We start from the raw sequence: 15,977 nt of genomic DNA on the forward strand, positions 1-15,977 counted from the left end.
GTTGTTGTCTTACATGAAAGATAATGTTGAAGCTAATGTCTTCAAGTCTTCTGTAAAATTCTCAGTGACCACAGTGAGACCACAATTTCATCCTAGTTTTGTGATAAAAGACTATTCCTTAAAGAATAAATTTTCAGTGTTTCATTACAAGCTAGATGTTGTCAGTGCCAATGCAGGGATGCACCAGAATGTGCAGTGATACACAAGCTGCTCTCAACATCTTGCAGGCATACGTCAGAGGATGCTTTGTGGTGTTACACATCTGCAGTGCACACAGAGATCTTGATATGAGGTTCTGCAACAGCCAAAGACGTATCATGTCACCACTCAGGCTGGTGGTTTACACAGATGAGAGGTGCTATCAGATGTTTGTTTAAGGGATTTCTTCAAGGAACACAAACATTTCTGCAAAACAGCTTTTAACAAATTTTCCACTTAAAATTTTAAATAGGGGGCTAAAATCAAAAATGGTCAATTATACTGCGTTAATTATCTGTCACAAATGAGTATAGTTAGCTGTGCTTGAGTTTTTAACCACTCACAATAGTAAGGTAAAATGTGTTAAGCCGCTGTTTTATCTTGCCCCTCTGTGGTTTGAGTCCATATGCAATCAGAGAATCACAGAATGGTTTGGGTTGGAAGGGGCCTTAAAGATCATCTAGTTCCAACCCCTCCCCTGCCATGGGCAGGGACACCTCCTGCTAGATCAGGTTGCTCAAAGCCCCATCCAACCTGGCCTTGGATAATAATTTACAGTAAGTCACCTGCTGAACAGTGTTCCACTGAGACACTCCAAGCATCTCTGAAAATAGGGTGTAATCTCAGGGACTCTTGGTCACCAGGCTCACCCAGTATATCAGTTCTACTGGTTTGACCTTTGAGTTGTGTGGTGCTAGAAAGCTTAACTGCTTCTCTTGTGCAGTGTCCTAAAGCATCTGGTATTCCTGCTACCATTTTCCAGCTATAGTGATGATTCAGAAACAAGCAAATGGGATAAAGGTGTGTCTGTGAGGCTGAAAGGAGTGAGAAAAATCTATGGTGGGGGTTGGGGAGCTGGGGGGCAGAAGCAGCGAGAAAAACTGAGAGAGCTATATGGAAGAAGGAATTGAGTTGAATGACTGACAGGCAAATACCTGTAAAAATGATCATTTTTCCACTCAGCTTGGCAGAGGACAATTCACTACTTGGGGGCAGAGAAGTTGTGTGATGGATACTTTAAAAAATAGTTTTGTAAATAGTATTAAAGAAAAGCCTCTTAAAATATTCTACAAACTCCTTTCTCAGCATAATAGTTGAAATTACAAGATGCAGGTGGCTTTGTAGATAAGCAATCTCCTCATGGATTAGACTTCAAACTGCTTAAAAATATGCTTTAATGCTACCCTGAAGTTATAGAGTGCTGTGAAAGATTTACAAGATATCTGCTGTAAATTGCCAATATTAAGTGCAGACTTTCTGTTCACACAGAAATTACAGTTAATTTGAATTTTTATGGCACTGTTCTTGTGAAGACACTTCTGAGGAGGTTAATTTAAAGCATGTAAAGATGATTCCACTTGATTCAGCTCATCATCTCAGTCCACTGGGGTCCTTGAAATTTCATGTATTTTTCTACTAGAAAAGAGCATTTGCACTCTCCCTCCTTGTTCTTCAGTCAGGTCTGGAGCTTTTTGCCTTTTGGGCTGTTATAGATAACATGTCAAGGAAATAATTCTGGCAGACTTTTTCTTTCATCAGTGGAAGAAGAGGAAGAATTAAAAGTAACAGAATCTGATCCTGAACAGGGACAACTGTGAAAGGCGGTGTAATACCTCTGTAAGAAACTGGAATTGTTTTGATATATAGTGGGCTACAACTTCTCATCCTAATCAAATAAAGATTTATTTTTGGATGCACTTAGAAATTGCAGAGTCTAATTCAAAATCAAGTAGGTGCTACAGTCTGCCTCACTTAGGTGTTTTTAAAAAAGAGGTAAGTATGTGGTTGTCTTATGGTAGAGAAAGGCATCTCCTCCACACTTATGTTTCACAGCTATTCTTTATTGTATAGGTTTTATTTTTACTCTCTTCACTTTTAATTTGGCAAAAAACAGACTAATGCAAAATTCTTAATAGTTCATGGAGGTAAAATTACTCCAACCAAAAAGATGCAGGAAGGGAAACATGACAGACTATCTTTGATACAGGATTTCTGGGTTGCAAAGCTTGTTCTTTGGCTGAAGTGTAACATCCTCAAATGTAAGCTCTGTTTATTGGCAGAATATCGTATAGCTCAGCAGGTATAACGAGCAGAATTCCATTTCCTGAAGTAAATTGCAGAGCAGAATGGATCTCTATCTAAGTGGTTGTGTGCTTGTTACTGGTGAGCAATTGCTCACGTCAAATGCCCAGGCTGAAGATGCATTCCAGCAGTATCAGGCTTTAGCCTTTCCTTCCTGGAGTGCTTCTTGTGTTCTAATTGCTATATTGCCATGTAACATAGTCTAGCCTAATTTCTCTGTGCATGTTAATTATTCCAAAAGGAAAGATCTTATTTCTGAAGAATATCATTAGAAGAATAATTTATCACATGGCTTTTTTTTATTAAAACAAATAACACAGTTCTAGAAAAAACATTGGTTAAATGAGTTTTTTTTGCTGATGTTTAGAGCTACAGAAACTATATATACACACCTACAGTAGAATGAATTAATTTCTAAATTTGGCTGCATTATTTTAGAGTAGCAAATTCACATCAGTTAATTCTTTCCTCTAGAGCTCTCGTTTTAGGAAAAAAAAAAAATAAAAAAAAAAGAATTGAATTGTTTTGGGGTATGTCCACAAAACAGCAGAAGTAATCACGGTATCTTCAACATGCAAACACAAGCTTTAAGGACTGAGGTGAACAGGCCTGTGTTGAAATCCCGTGCCTTGTGCAGACTGATTTTGTTGTTGAACTGTGTTGTACAAAAACAACTGAGGGGTTCTGTGAAAAAGCAGGATAAACTATAATTAGTTTAATTGTCATCAATTCTGTTTGGAAAAGTCTCCTGAAGAAATCATTATATAATATTCTTGGGATTTTATCTTATGATTTGCAGACCAAATTTGGCTTGCCCAAAAAGTTCACATGGCTCTGAATGACTTTTTCTGAATGACCTTGCAGCTGCTTTGCCATCACATTACCAGAGAGGTTTCTTTGTAAAGGCTAAAATGCATGTAGCACCTAAAAGATGATGGATGGCTCTCAAGTCTTGTGCTAGTAGGGACTGGGCAAGTTGGAGCATATGGCAGGCTGCTTACCTGTCCCATCGTATGACTTGATTAGAAGCATGTGATGGAAGAAAAATTGTGTATTTTGCTGTGAATAGAATATTGCATCTAAAATTGTAACAGTTGCTCCAGAAAAACCCATAACACAAAGTGGCTGGAATTTCAGGTCTCCAGCTGTGTGTCTGAAACTTTGAGGACTTGTCTGACCATCAGGACAGGATGATATTCATTGCAGGTGTCAGTCAAAGGCACATATTGCAAGAGGAGCAGATTTTCAAATTGTGGTTGTGTTCTGGTGAGGCTGGTGAACAGAAATCATGCTGTCTGGTGATGACTGAGTAACCTGCATATATTTTTGGTTTACAGTCATGTAGAGGTGGTTTGGCTACAGCTTTCTGGTGCTCTGACACATCTCTTCATACATCTGATCACATGGCACATCCATGTCATGAGTGATGAGACACCAGCTGCTTATCCAGCCTTACATACAACAATACTGTGTACTGTGACTTTGACTTCAGATAAGAGAGAAGTGCTTTTCAGAAGTGCCTTTGCACTTCAGAAGCAAAGGTATTTGCTTCTGAAGTGCAAAGACCTGAGCTTCTCCTGGTTGCTTTGAGATTTTTTCATCTCCTAGACTAGTGTCTAATGATGTCATCACTCCCTACTCCAGTTCTTTCCAGGTCCACTAAGAACTTTCATTTAGTTTTTGTTTAATAAAAAGCTCTCAATTCCAGATATAGTTTCATCACTTATTTTTTTGTCAGTCCTTGCACTATTACATCTAATAGCATCACTTTTTTTCAGCTTTCTGCTCTTTTGAAGCTATTGGGTAACAGAGTTTAGTTTAAAATTATCTACATTCACTTCAGCCTGGCTTTATTTCTGATCTCAGCTTCAGTCCTGTAATCTTAAACAGAAATTGGCAGCTCTAATAGCTACCTTGGCTTTGATATATGAAAGGGTTATCTCTTTTTCCTGGAGGAGATGTTTTTATTTTCAGATATTATATCCATCAGATAGGACACACAGGAACTTCCATGCCATCTATTTCATTTGAGTAGAATTGCCTGATGTGCTGATTTTTGTCTCCCGCTCAGTTTTGTGTTTTTTGTGCAAATATTATTTTTTAAATATCTGTTAAATAAAATCAGGTATGCCTTTTTTTTCAACTAACATTCATTCTGGAATTTAGTCATCTTTATACCTGTCTTTAGCACCCAGTGTGTCAGCGTATTGCTTTGAGGCAGAGGAGCACATCCTCAAATCTTTCTGGAATTAGTCAGTCCTTCTCTTCCGCCTTCTTCATTACCTTAAATCTGAAGAAAGTATTCTCTGGTAATTTATTTATCACTTCAACGGGCAGTTACTAAAAATCCTGAGAGTATTTTAAGCCATTCACATTTTACAGTTGATGTAGTTTGTTTCCTTGCTTAATGAGTTTTAAACTCATTAATCAGAATAACAATGCTTCTTGATTCCTATTTTCAACAACAAAGGCTCTGTCTGTGTACTAATAATTTTGAAATATGTGTCTTATGGTTTTATAATGGGAAAGTATTACAAGCATACATCTCCCTCTGTCTGCTAAGACTGTCCAAAACATTTCTAAACAGCACTGAATGGGCCCATGTGTATACACAGAATTCCCGCATGCGTAAGTGACCAAAAATAGAAGTATAGGATTATTAGACAGCTTTATTTCTATTTGATAAAATGCTTCCAGCACCATTGGAGGTTTTCAAGACAAGGCTCATCAATTTTATGTACTTTCCAATTTAGAGACCCCTGAGGTTCAAGCAACAACTATTAGGAATGTTAATTTTGGAGAGTTGTCAGATATCACGTATTTCACTGAGTGATGTTTGCAGCTGTAGTCAGACTTGCTCTTCAGTTGTAACCTCAGTAGTTATGCTCTTAGATCTCTGTGTGTATAATAGGAGCTTCTTGTCCAGACATAATAGGAAAAAGTGTATTTTGTCTGCAGAATCTAACGTGGCCTGAGGTTACTTTTTTAGAAGTATGTCACTGCATAGGAATGTAGAAAACTGCGATTCTTGTTTAGGATAAACTCACCATGACATGAAACGTGAGCATTCATGCCTCCTGTCCAAAGTCATTGCCCATCTCACACTCTAGCCCAGGAATTCCAGTCACAGACTGAGAGCCTGTTGAGTAAGGTGACATGTACACTTGCATGCACATCCATATGGATGGCTGTAGCATATCAGAGTGCAAAGAAAGAGACCTCAATCAAAATGGGGAGTGCTGTCTGTGTTCTGGTGGTTCATCACTTTTCAAGGCTTTGGAGGTCTTATGGGGAAGCAAAGTTTTGTTTTCTTTGGATGATGGGAAGATAAGGCTGGTGGGCATTTCTCTCAAGAACATGTTTCTAGCAAGTTTAATGTGAGGACTGTGAATAATTAATGATTCCTGGTCATTAGTGTTCAATGGAAACAGAGTATCCATGGTAACATACATAGCTATCTTACAGTTACCGTGGACTTTTCTCTACAGGGTTATCATTTCCTTAAAACTTTGGGTGCGGGGTTTTATTCCCTTTTACAGTTTCATTCAGATAGCAAGAAATGCTATCATCTTATTTCTGAACTTAGAAAATATTTGCTATTTAACATACACATGTGGAATGGCTGACAACAGCTGTCCTGCATTTTACATAATATAAGCAATAGCATAGATCCATGATGCAGCTGAGGAGTAGAAGTAAAGAGAAGAACAGAAGATCGGTTGAGTAAGGATGAAATGATGAAAGAGCGGGAAATTAGGTCTATGAGCTTTGTGGAGACGAGTTTCAGTTGTTCTTTATAGTAAAAAAAAAAAAAGTCACAATGCAAAACACCTTCACCATTTCTTCCTTGAATTAGCATTTCTGAATGATGCTAATGCTCAAGCAATCTATAAAGTCTTTGAGTTTAGAGGACTATTCTGTTTCAAAGAGAAAAAAAAAAAAGGAAAAAGAAAAGGGTGTGTGTGTGAATAAAAAAAACCCACACATACAGAAACCATGCAACCACAAAAAAAAACACCAAGAATTCTACTTACTACAAGGGTTCTGCTGTGTTCAGAGCACTCTGTCTCTGGAGTAGGACACGTGATTTATTTTAGCATACTTTTCAAAGATAAAGGTTTGCTACATGCATTTTTTTTTTTAAGGGAAGGAAGAAGCAAAAAGGATAAATCATGTAGGACAGAAAGCTACTATCGCCACTTATTTTTAAAAATACACTTTCCTCCCTACCTCTACAAGTGGTAAAAGGCTTGTAAGTTCAAAGCCACCTTTATCTTCTTTTTTAGTGGATTGTTTGGGGATTAGGCAATTCTGTGGTTGAAGTGGAACACCACCCCCGAACACTGTATCTGTTTTAACTCACCACTTTCATCCTTAACCCTGTAAGACCATTTGAGTTGTTTTAGAAATGACTACGTGAGTGTCTGCATCAAAGTCAAAACTCTATGTGAAAGCACTACATGTCACCTCAACCAAATGAGGTAGAGTAGGCAGTCAGATTCATGTCTGGGTTGACAGATAATACCAGTTTCTGAGACTAAAATCTGTCATTCCTGTTTTCCCACTGAGAAGAATCATTGTCCAATTATTGACTATATTGTTTTTTTCATCTTTTTAATTTAAAGCTCTACCAGGCGTCATTAGAGGGGGAGGAAAATGACAAAATGGAGTGGGGTGCATCACTGATGCTGGAGAAATGACACCTTTGTGCATTCTCAGCTTTTGTTAAACGTTGTGTAGCCTTGTTCTGGAAAATCCTGCTCCCTAGGCAGCAAATATTGATGCTTGTCCTGTCTACTTTCCTAGCTCCCTGACAGCTGAGTTTTCAGGAGACGAGGGAGAGGTGCTTTGGAAGTGGAGCCCAGGCTAGCCAAACACAGAGGCTGCTCATAGTATAGAGAAAATTGGGAAGTAAAGAGCTCCTGAGCCATTACTATGGGAATCAGCCGTGTAGGGTTTTACAGTAGAAAGAGCTTGGAATGGTTTCTCAAAATGATACATTTCAACACCAGATATATGGACAGGCTCTTTATTATGTTTTGCTTTTGTAAGAAGTTGCAGGGCAAAGGGGCAGTCACACACTATGTGGTTATGCTGCCCTGGTAGCGCAGTGGATATTGGGATAGGCTCCAATCTAGCCACTTGTGAACATCTTGGCTTCAACTACTTTTCTGCAGTGTCTTGAAGAATATGAATTTCTGACCTGAGACTGAGCATAGGAAAAGCTAAACCAAAATGTATTTGACTCAGTACCTGGGAACAACCAAAGAATAGAATTGGATGGCAAAGTTTAACTTGATCAGGTGGAAGTTGTGTAGAAGCACGGAACAAGCCTAGTGAGTGAAATGGCTATGGATCTGATCCACCAAGTTTCTGTGTCCTTCACAGCCAAAATTTCTGTCCTTTTGCAGCCAGTACTCACAAGTGTTTAAGATTAATTTGTAGCTGAGGATGCCACAGATGAGGCTGGTCATGATAAGTATTCATTAAGCTTCCTATTCCTCCTTTTATTATCTCTAGCAAATTTTAGCTGCCTAAGTCACCCAGAGGTAATTTCTCATCTTGATTATGCTAAGAGTATGCTAGTGAGTGTGTAAATTGTCTCTTTCCCCCCTGCTCAGGGACAGTGGCTAAACACGCAGGGCCTAGATGGACCATATAAAGCAGCAGAAAGATTTAGGAGTGAGTCGCCAGGACTATACCCCAGTTAGGTGGAATGGACATTTGTTGCAAACAGTCTGGCCACAGGTCAAGTAAATCACAGAATCAATTGAGAGTTTAGACAAATACAGTGGAAATGATTTCACTCGCATCTCATTTTAATGAAAAGTTGCCTCTAGAGTTTCATTAAAGAGAAAAGAAAACGTGCTTTTCATGTGCTTTCTTAGCTAATTGCTGATAATAGAGGAATTACAGTAGCATAATCACAAAGCGTGTCTGTAATATTGCTGTCTTTTTCACAATGATAAACTTTGAAAAGATAAAGGATTGTCAAACCTCGGTAGATGGCATATAGACTTAGGTGATGTGCATTTAACGTTACATGCACACCATGGCCTACTTAAAAAATAAATAAATAAATAAAAAATAGTACTGTATTCCTAACTTGTAAATGCTCTGCTTTCTGTCCCCCTGTTCAGGAACCCTGGGATGCACAGCACATTCCAGCACTGTTTTCTGCTTTCTGTGGTCTGCTAGTTGCACTTTCTTATCACCTCAGCAGACAAAGCAGTGACCCATCTGTACTGATGTAAGTTGCCTGCAATTGTTATTTATTGATTTCCCTTTACAGCACAAAAAATGTGGTTTGCTCAGAGTCATATCTGGATTTCAGAACTGTGGGGATTGTCTTCCAAAATTACTGTGGTGAGGTAGAAATTCCTCAGCACGTCTGCCTGCATGGTTCATGTCAGTCCTGTTAAGTAAATGAAGTGCTGCAGTCAGATCAGCAGTAAGGCTGGTGCTCTTTACACAGCTCTTCCAAATTCTTTAGGGCAGATTTTACCCTCTGGGAAATTACATGCTTGCCATATTGGAAGATAGTGATTTAGTTGAGGGGACTTGCAGACTTCTGGAATTGCAGAACATTTATTAGGTGGCACCTTGGCAAGGAGAAAGGTCTTCTGATTTGTGGGGAAGATGGCTTAGGGTGAGCATCAGTAGACAGTGCCTCTCCAAGATCAACCCCTCCCTTTTCTTCTCCAATATACTCCGCTAAAGGTAGCAGAAGAGAGTTTGTGTGTATTGAGAGTGGATGCTGGGAACAAGGGAGATCCAAAGAAGTCCCAACATTGTGATCTGACAGTTGATATGATGTGAGAGAGGCTTCCAGACCTGTAACTTCTTTCCTGTGTGGGAGTTGTGTTATGTGACTGTCATGGGGCTGTGGTTGTGTGCAGACAGCTGGGCATCTACGTGTATGGCTGTGGGGTTAAGCAAGCAAGCAGATTTCATGCTGCCATTATCACCATGTCATCTAGGATTCTGCTTCATAGGCAGCTTGGTCTTATCCTGGCATAGTGCAGAGAGTTTATGAGGAAATCCAGAGGCTCCCTCCTCTCAGTTCTGTGAGGTGTGCTGTATATGTCATGAGGTGAGGCTCATGTATATGTAGTCTTCAAGTATATGAAGATTGCAGTAGGCATGTGGTAAGTCAGGCTGGTTGCCCACACAATTACGTAATGCAGGAGAGGGCAGAAGTGAGATACTAACAGAAATGGGCTACCCAGTAAATCTCACTGAAGAGCTGAGAAATTCTTTCCTCAACATTGAGAAGACTGAGGGAATGTGAAATTTAGATATTACTAGGTCATAGTGTGACAAAGTAAAAAGAGCTGCTTGTATCTACTGTCTTTATCTGAAGCCTACCGTGTCTTGCACTGGCATCAATAAGACCTGGATCAAGTTCTGTGTAGGTAGGTAGCGTGTAGTTCATAGGCCATTACAGGATGGAACTCAGGTACGAAAGTATGAAAGTAAAGCTATGTGCTGTACTGGGAAAGTTTTTTTAGCTTTGGAGTAGAATACATGCAGGTAAATTGCAAATCAGCATGTGAGTGTGAGCTCTTTCAATTTTGGAGTAATTTAAATGTATATTTTCTCCTCCACTCTCCAGGAAAGACACACCAGTTCATTAACTTCCTTAATAAAGTAAAAACTTGTATTTCCTTAAACTTTTAAATCTAGCTCCTGATTCCGTAATATTCTTAATCAAATCCTCAGCAGCTGAAAAGGTTGTTAAATATCTTGTTTAGGTTTATGTGTACAGCAACATCAAATGTTCTTTACGCAATCGTGATGAAAATGCATAATCCTTAAGAAAAAAAAAAAAGAAAAGAGGTTTAAGATATTTTTTTAAACGGCTCTTAAACTTAATTAAAGGAAGTTAAGGGGATTGGAAACAGTGTTTAAAGGATGGCCTGTGGCATAAACTTCAAGATGGAGAAGGTAGCACATAAATCTCGAACTGGGGATTAATATGCAATTTATACAGAAATGGCCTCTCTGGCCTTTCTAATGTGGGTCTAGAGAGCTCTCATATTGGTTTCAGCTTAGCTGAATTATTAATAAAGGGCATGAATACCACAGTACCCTCTTAGCTCATTCCTCTGAATGACACAGGCACATTGATTGGACTGCTCTGGTTGCTGAGACTCCTTGACATTTTGATGAGGAAGCTGTACCCTGATCAAAGGTAGAGCTGGTTTGTATCAATCTCCAGCTATACAAAGATAAGATAGCTACTGCATACATGAGGAAGGAAAATTGAGGCTGTTCTACCTCCTCTGCTCCTTCCCCTGCTCCCCCCACTGCAAATATTCATGTCTGTTAGACATGTTCAGAAGTATCCTAACTAGTTTGTGTTTTTTTTTTTTAAACAGGTCCCTTATTCAATGCAAATATGTGCCTCACTTTCTACGTCAACAGTTTGAAGATTCATCAGCAGATCCGCTCCCAGAAAAGATGAGAGAATCAGTGGTAAGACCTTTTCTTTCATTACTTTCTGCGTGAAGTGCTTTCCCATCCATTTTCCACATTGAGAAATCTTCTAAATATTCTTAATTAGCAATTTAAATATTTAAACTACTAAAAACAGAAAATGGAAGGATATCTGTCCTGTTCCTTTAAATCCACAGATTGAAACTGTGGGAAGTACTTCCAGACCTTCTCTCCAAAGAAGCCTGAAGGGAGAACTGGTACCCTGGAGAGGCTGATCTCATAGAGTTCATGTGGGAAGATCATCAAGTTTCTCAAAGTGTTAAGGGGCATTAGGGATTTCCTAGAGTCATGAACTGTCACGTTCTTAGCTGTCGGCCAGCGATTCTTCCTGATCACATCCTAATGCCTGCTTAGGAGCATTTACAGCAAAGGCAATTATTCCTAAAGTCCTGAATGCTTTCAGAACCAGGGAGTGCTCAGAGTGTCTGAGAGACAGACCGCCTTTTTTGACCTTAAGACACAGCCTGAGAGTCAAAAGTGTCAAGGGATACAGGTCACTAGTATGGTGCCTCCAGGTGTCCCTTTATGTGGATGCATCTCTCTTGTATATCTTGTATCGTGTTTGATGGACATTTTTTAAGGTGTTACATAGCCTAAATTAAGCACATGAATTTAATCCATTATATCAATACTTTCTGCTTTTCATTGCTTTGCTGCTTAGATTATTTCCTACCAAGTACAATGTTAAATTGCTTACTGTAATAAGGCCCACATAAGATTAAGTGATATATCTGTTCCTCCTTGGCTTTATTGAGCTTCAGCTTCTTGCAAACTGAGCCACATTGCAATGTGAATGTAGTAACAGGAATAAAAAAAGGAAAAAACTTTTTCTTTTTTGCTATATTTGGTGCGTAGACTTTTGCCACAAGTCATTGTCAGTCCATTCTTGTACACAGACACTGTATTGCAGATGCAATGGAAAGCTTCTCTTTCTCTGGTATTTATATCCCACTTGTATCTTTTGCTGATAGCACCCATCTTGGAGCAGTACAGAGTCTGGTCTCATCTGTTCTGCAGAGGGACTCTTGCCAAGGGACTGAAGCAGTTAATACAGCTGTCCACTTAGTTGGTTTCATTTCACAGTGCAGAGGGAAACCTTGAGCAATGCTTCAATACATTGAGGAACACAACTACACAACAAAAGAACGAACAAATTCACATCTAAGATCCTGATTGTATTTTCAAAATGGAGTTATGCTGCTAACTCCAGACCTGTTTTTGTGCCAGTAGTATGGATAGGGGTCTGATGTCTTATATTCACACAGTTACCATGTGGGTCAGCTGCACTGGGGCTCTTCAGCCACTGGAGCTGAAGATGGTGACTCCTCAATCTGCCAGGAGACTCTGCCTCCAGCTGCCAGGAGACTCCTCCTGTATCTCAAAGTGCAGTAGTAATATAGCAAGTAGTGAAGAATTGAAGCAGCAAAAAATGCATCTACCTCAAGTTTGAGGGACACAGTCAAGCCACGGTCTCTACTGCCTGGCCTAAGCAATAACAATCATGTGCTTGTCAGGACTCAAGTGACTTTAAAAGCAAATTTAAATTTAACTTAAAATAAAAATAAAAAATATGAGTGCTCCTCTGCAAGTAGAATAATTCCTGCCAGTGCTGTAGAAATGTGCCAGTGATGTTTAAATGCCACACAAAACAGCCAGCCCTGCTCAGGTCTATATGTACATGTATGGTGTGCATAACATGCCATTTAAATGAGGCTCTTTAAAATCAGAAATTCTGAGGCATACAAAACCAATTCACATTGTTAAGCAGCTGAAAGCAAACAAGGTTAATACTGAAAATTAATCTGTTGTATTCTGTAGTGGCTTCATATTAATGTTAGCAGTAATAAATACAACATCTCTAATGTTTAGTTACATGACCTTTACTATTTCCCTTTGCTTGAATAGCTGTGGAAGAATTGCCAGCTTTGGAAGCCTGAATTATAAAGCAGCTGTGATGGATAATTGACCATTCAACTTTGAGAATGGAGCTTCCTACCATTATAATTAATTTCTATAGGCATCCACATGGCTGATTGCTAGATTAACCAGTGGCCTGAGGGTGTTAATGTGTTACATTCAAACCCAGGTTCCTTCCTGGCCTTTAATACAAACATTTAGATAATCAGTGAAAGGCTTTGTACAAAGCTCCAAAAGTGTAATCAAAAATAATAATAAAAAATCCTGCTATAATATGTAAAATCTCTGAGGCATTAAATGCAGTGTTGTTAAGTCGGGATTTTTTTGTTGCCTTGAGTGTAAAATGGAGGGAAAAAGAAAAAGAACACCTGCTTTCACCCCAAACCGTAACACGTGGTAACACAGTGTAATGACTCTCATTGGAGAGATTTTAGCTGTGATCAGAGCCTAACTTTCCTATATTGGATCAAATACAATAAAGGATTTAAGCACCGCATTGTAGGGTGATTCAACATTCAATTCATAAGTGCCCGTGGTTGGGAATGGAATCCAAAGTCCTGCTTTAGACAGTTGGATTTAAATGCAGGATGAAGGACAGAGTTGTGTAGAGGGAGGCATGTGCTTTGCAACAGCTAGCAAGGTCAGGGGATGCCAAGTGCAGGAGAGGGTCCTGTGTCCCATCCATGAAGACTGCAGGAAGATGCTTTCACTCATTTTGAGTTTCACAACTTTCAGTCCCCTCCTGAAAATGCTTTTTTTTTTTTTTTTTCTTCTGGTGAGCTGAACAAGGCTCATTCTTACAAGACAGTCTGAACAGTTGGTGCTATAGTCAGCTCATCAAGCAGCTCACAGTGAAGTGAGCTGTTCAAATTCACATAGAACAACCATTGTGCAACCTACTGAAAAAGCAGTCTAGAAACAAGAACCAAAACTTCTCTGCTTCCTGATCTGCCTCCCTTTGTGTGGCTGACAGCTCTACTGGTAGAGTCACACTCCTTGCATTTCCCACAGAGCCTTTAGGCAGTGACTTGCCTTCAGCAAGAAGGGTGGAAGCCACAGACCCACCCACAGCAACCTGTAGGTGGATGCCCAGGGCCTTTTCCTGGAAAGTAGCTCTGAATCCCCTTTAGGCAGAGAGACAACTGCCTAGGGTCAGCAGTTTGGTGCAGGCTCTGGCCATGGTGCCTTGATATGAGACAAAGTTCCTCCTGCCCAGTTTGTTTTAGAACAGGGGAGGGAAAAATAAAAAAAAAAAAAGTTTCAATGTGTCTGCCACATCAAGCTCCTGCCTCCTGTGTGGACCATTGTGCAAGTCAGCAGCTGAGCAGTACGTTTACATTTCGAAGCAGTTCTGTGCACGTGCAAAGCACATGTGCCTGACATAAATGAAACCTTAGGCACTGCAGATATCACCGAAGTTGGAATGCAACTATCTAATTTGGATTCAAATACCTGGATAGTAAGTCTTGCTCTAAAACCACAGACCTTTTCCTGTATGTGTTGCAATGTGTCAAAAGCAGTGATTGAACCTTACAAAGAGCACTTGTAACGTCAAAGATGGGAAAGATGGGAAATACCATGCAAATACCATGCAGTACAGTCTGTGTAATACAGTTTGCTCTCTTTGGTGAGCTGGCCTGAGCGTGGAATGGAAAGCTTGGATGCCTTTTCCCCCTGCCCTCAATATCTATTATTTTCAGTACTTCTGATTTTATAGCCAAGTTCTTAATGTTTGATGTATTTCTTAAAACGGCAGCTTCTTCAGTCACATGGTTATGAAAACAACTCAGCTGTCATTTTAATAGTAATCCTTTTTGCTTGTGGAGGAGAGCTTGAAAATATGATTGGCATGTGTTTGTTCTTATAAACTTGTTTTAGATTATTGAGTAGTTGGATTCAGCTGCACAGAAAAATGATACTTGATGAAGACTTTTCATAATACATCTCCACAAAAGGGCTGGAGTATGGTGCTGCATAAACCTGGCACTGCTCAACTTTCTCAGATACTGAATTTTATAACCTCAGTACTGCTGCTTTTTATTGGCTTTGTGTGAAGTAGCTTTAAAATTTTGCAAACGTTACAAAATTCTGTCAGTTATATGAGTTAGTGATAATTCTCTTATTGGGGTTTTGACCACAATTTTTCGGTACTGCTACACGTACTAAATCCCCACTATTTGCTAGTGAGAGAAGGTCTAAAACTGACTGTAGAGAGCCTGTGGGGATGTGAAGGGGTCAAAGGTTTGTTCATTGAAGATGACCTTCTCTGAAAGGTCCCTAATGTGTTTTTCCTGGTGCATATGGTGGCCAACAAGCAAAGGACAAGGCCAGCAGCGCTGGGTTCAGGAGGAGTCCAGCCTAACTCTCCTCCTGTTTCCTCCCATCTCTAGTCCTTCCTGAGCACGGTACTGCCTGAAGAGGGCACAGCCTGAGGAGTGGAGTGAGCGCTGCTCATTTGCAAGGATGGCTTTCTGAGCAAACTGAGAAAAGACACAGGACAGGTTTTATTGCTTGAGAATTCAGCTAAACTGGGTTGGAGTTTCATGGGACAAAGCAAAAGTACTTTTTGAGCCTGAAGGCTTTTTAGTCCTGCTGAATTTCAAAGGCCTGCTGCAGCAAGTGGAAGTGCTGATGCTGGTGACCTTTTACCAAGCATTTCTCAAAGCAGACAGTGATAGGCAGCCTAAATATAGTGGTTGCTGCCAGCTTCCCCTGTAATTCACAACCCTTCTGTTCACTGCTTCTACTTTCTTTGTTTATCTCCCTTATTCTTAGGTTTGCTATCGCAGCAGTATTTTATGTTTTCTTTTTCTTGTCTCTGATGAGATGAATGAAGGCTACCTAGATTGCAGCACCAGGAAATTGGATGTGTTTCAAATTCTAACAAAGTGTTGTATTCCATGTGTTGTTTCTAGATGCCTTTGAATTAAAATATAAGTCAGTATTTAAACCAAGAGCTACAAATAGTTACTTAGTTATACTAAGATAACTTAGTGCAAGTATTGAGTACTGAACTTAACCATCCCTCTTATAAATCTCAGACAAGATTTTCATTTACTGGGAAAGATGTTTGAGTGACCTCTGAAGTACAATTCAGAAGATTACAGAGCTCAAAAGCTATCTTGTTTATTTGTTTACCGAGAATGACATTTTAATCACAAGAAAAATGGGTGGCTGGAAAGACCATGATATTTTCTAATCTTTCAAAACAAAATTACTCCTACTGTAGTTATAGATCTTTATATAAATGCAGACTTGTCCTTGCATTATCATTCGCTGAT

General features: G+C 39.5%; 1 protein-coding gene across 3 annotated transcripts in view; it reads left to right on the forward strand.

Moving 5' to 3' along the window:
- PCNX2 (pecanex 2) overlaps positions 1-15,977 on the forward strand; it is a 153,468-nt gene that overhangs the window by 57,910 nt on the left and 79,581 nt on the right. For all 3 annotated transcript variants that reach the window (XM_038176128.2, XM_038176129.2, XM_038176127.2), the window contains 2 exons: positions 8,421-8,530; positions 10,662-10,758. In XM_038176128.2, the coding sequence (XP_038032056.2) occupies positions 8,421-8,530; positions 10,662-10,758 (207 nt within the window). The remainder of the gene's footprint in view (positions 1-8,420; positions 8,531-10,661; positions 10,759-15,977) is intronic.

Source organism: Anas platyrhynchos, chromosome 3 (assembly GCF_047663525.1).
Source record: "Anas platyrhynchos isolate ZD024472 breed Pekin duck chromosome 3, IASCAAS_PekinDuck_T2T, whole genome shotgun sequence".
Lineage (NCBI taxonomy): Eukaryota > Metazoa > Chordata > Aves > Anseriformes > Anatidae > Anas > Anas platyrhynchos.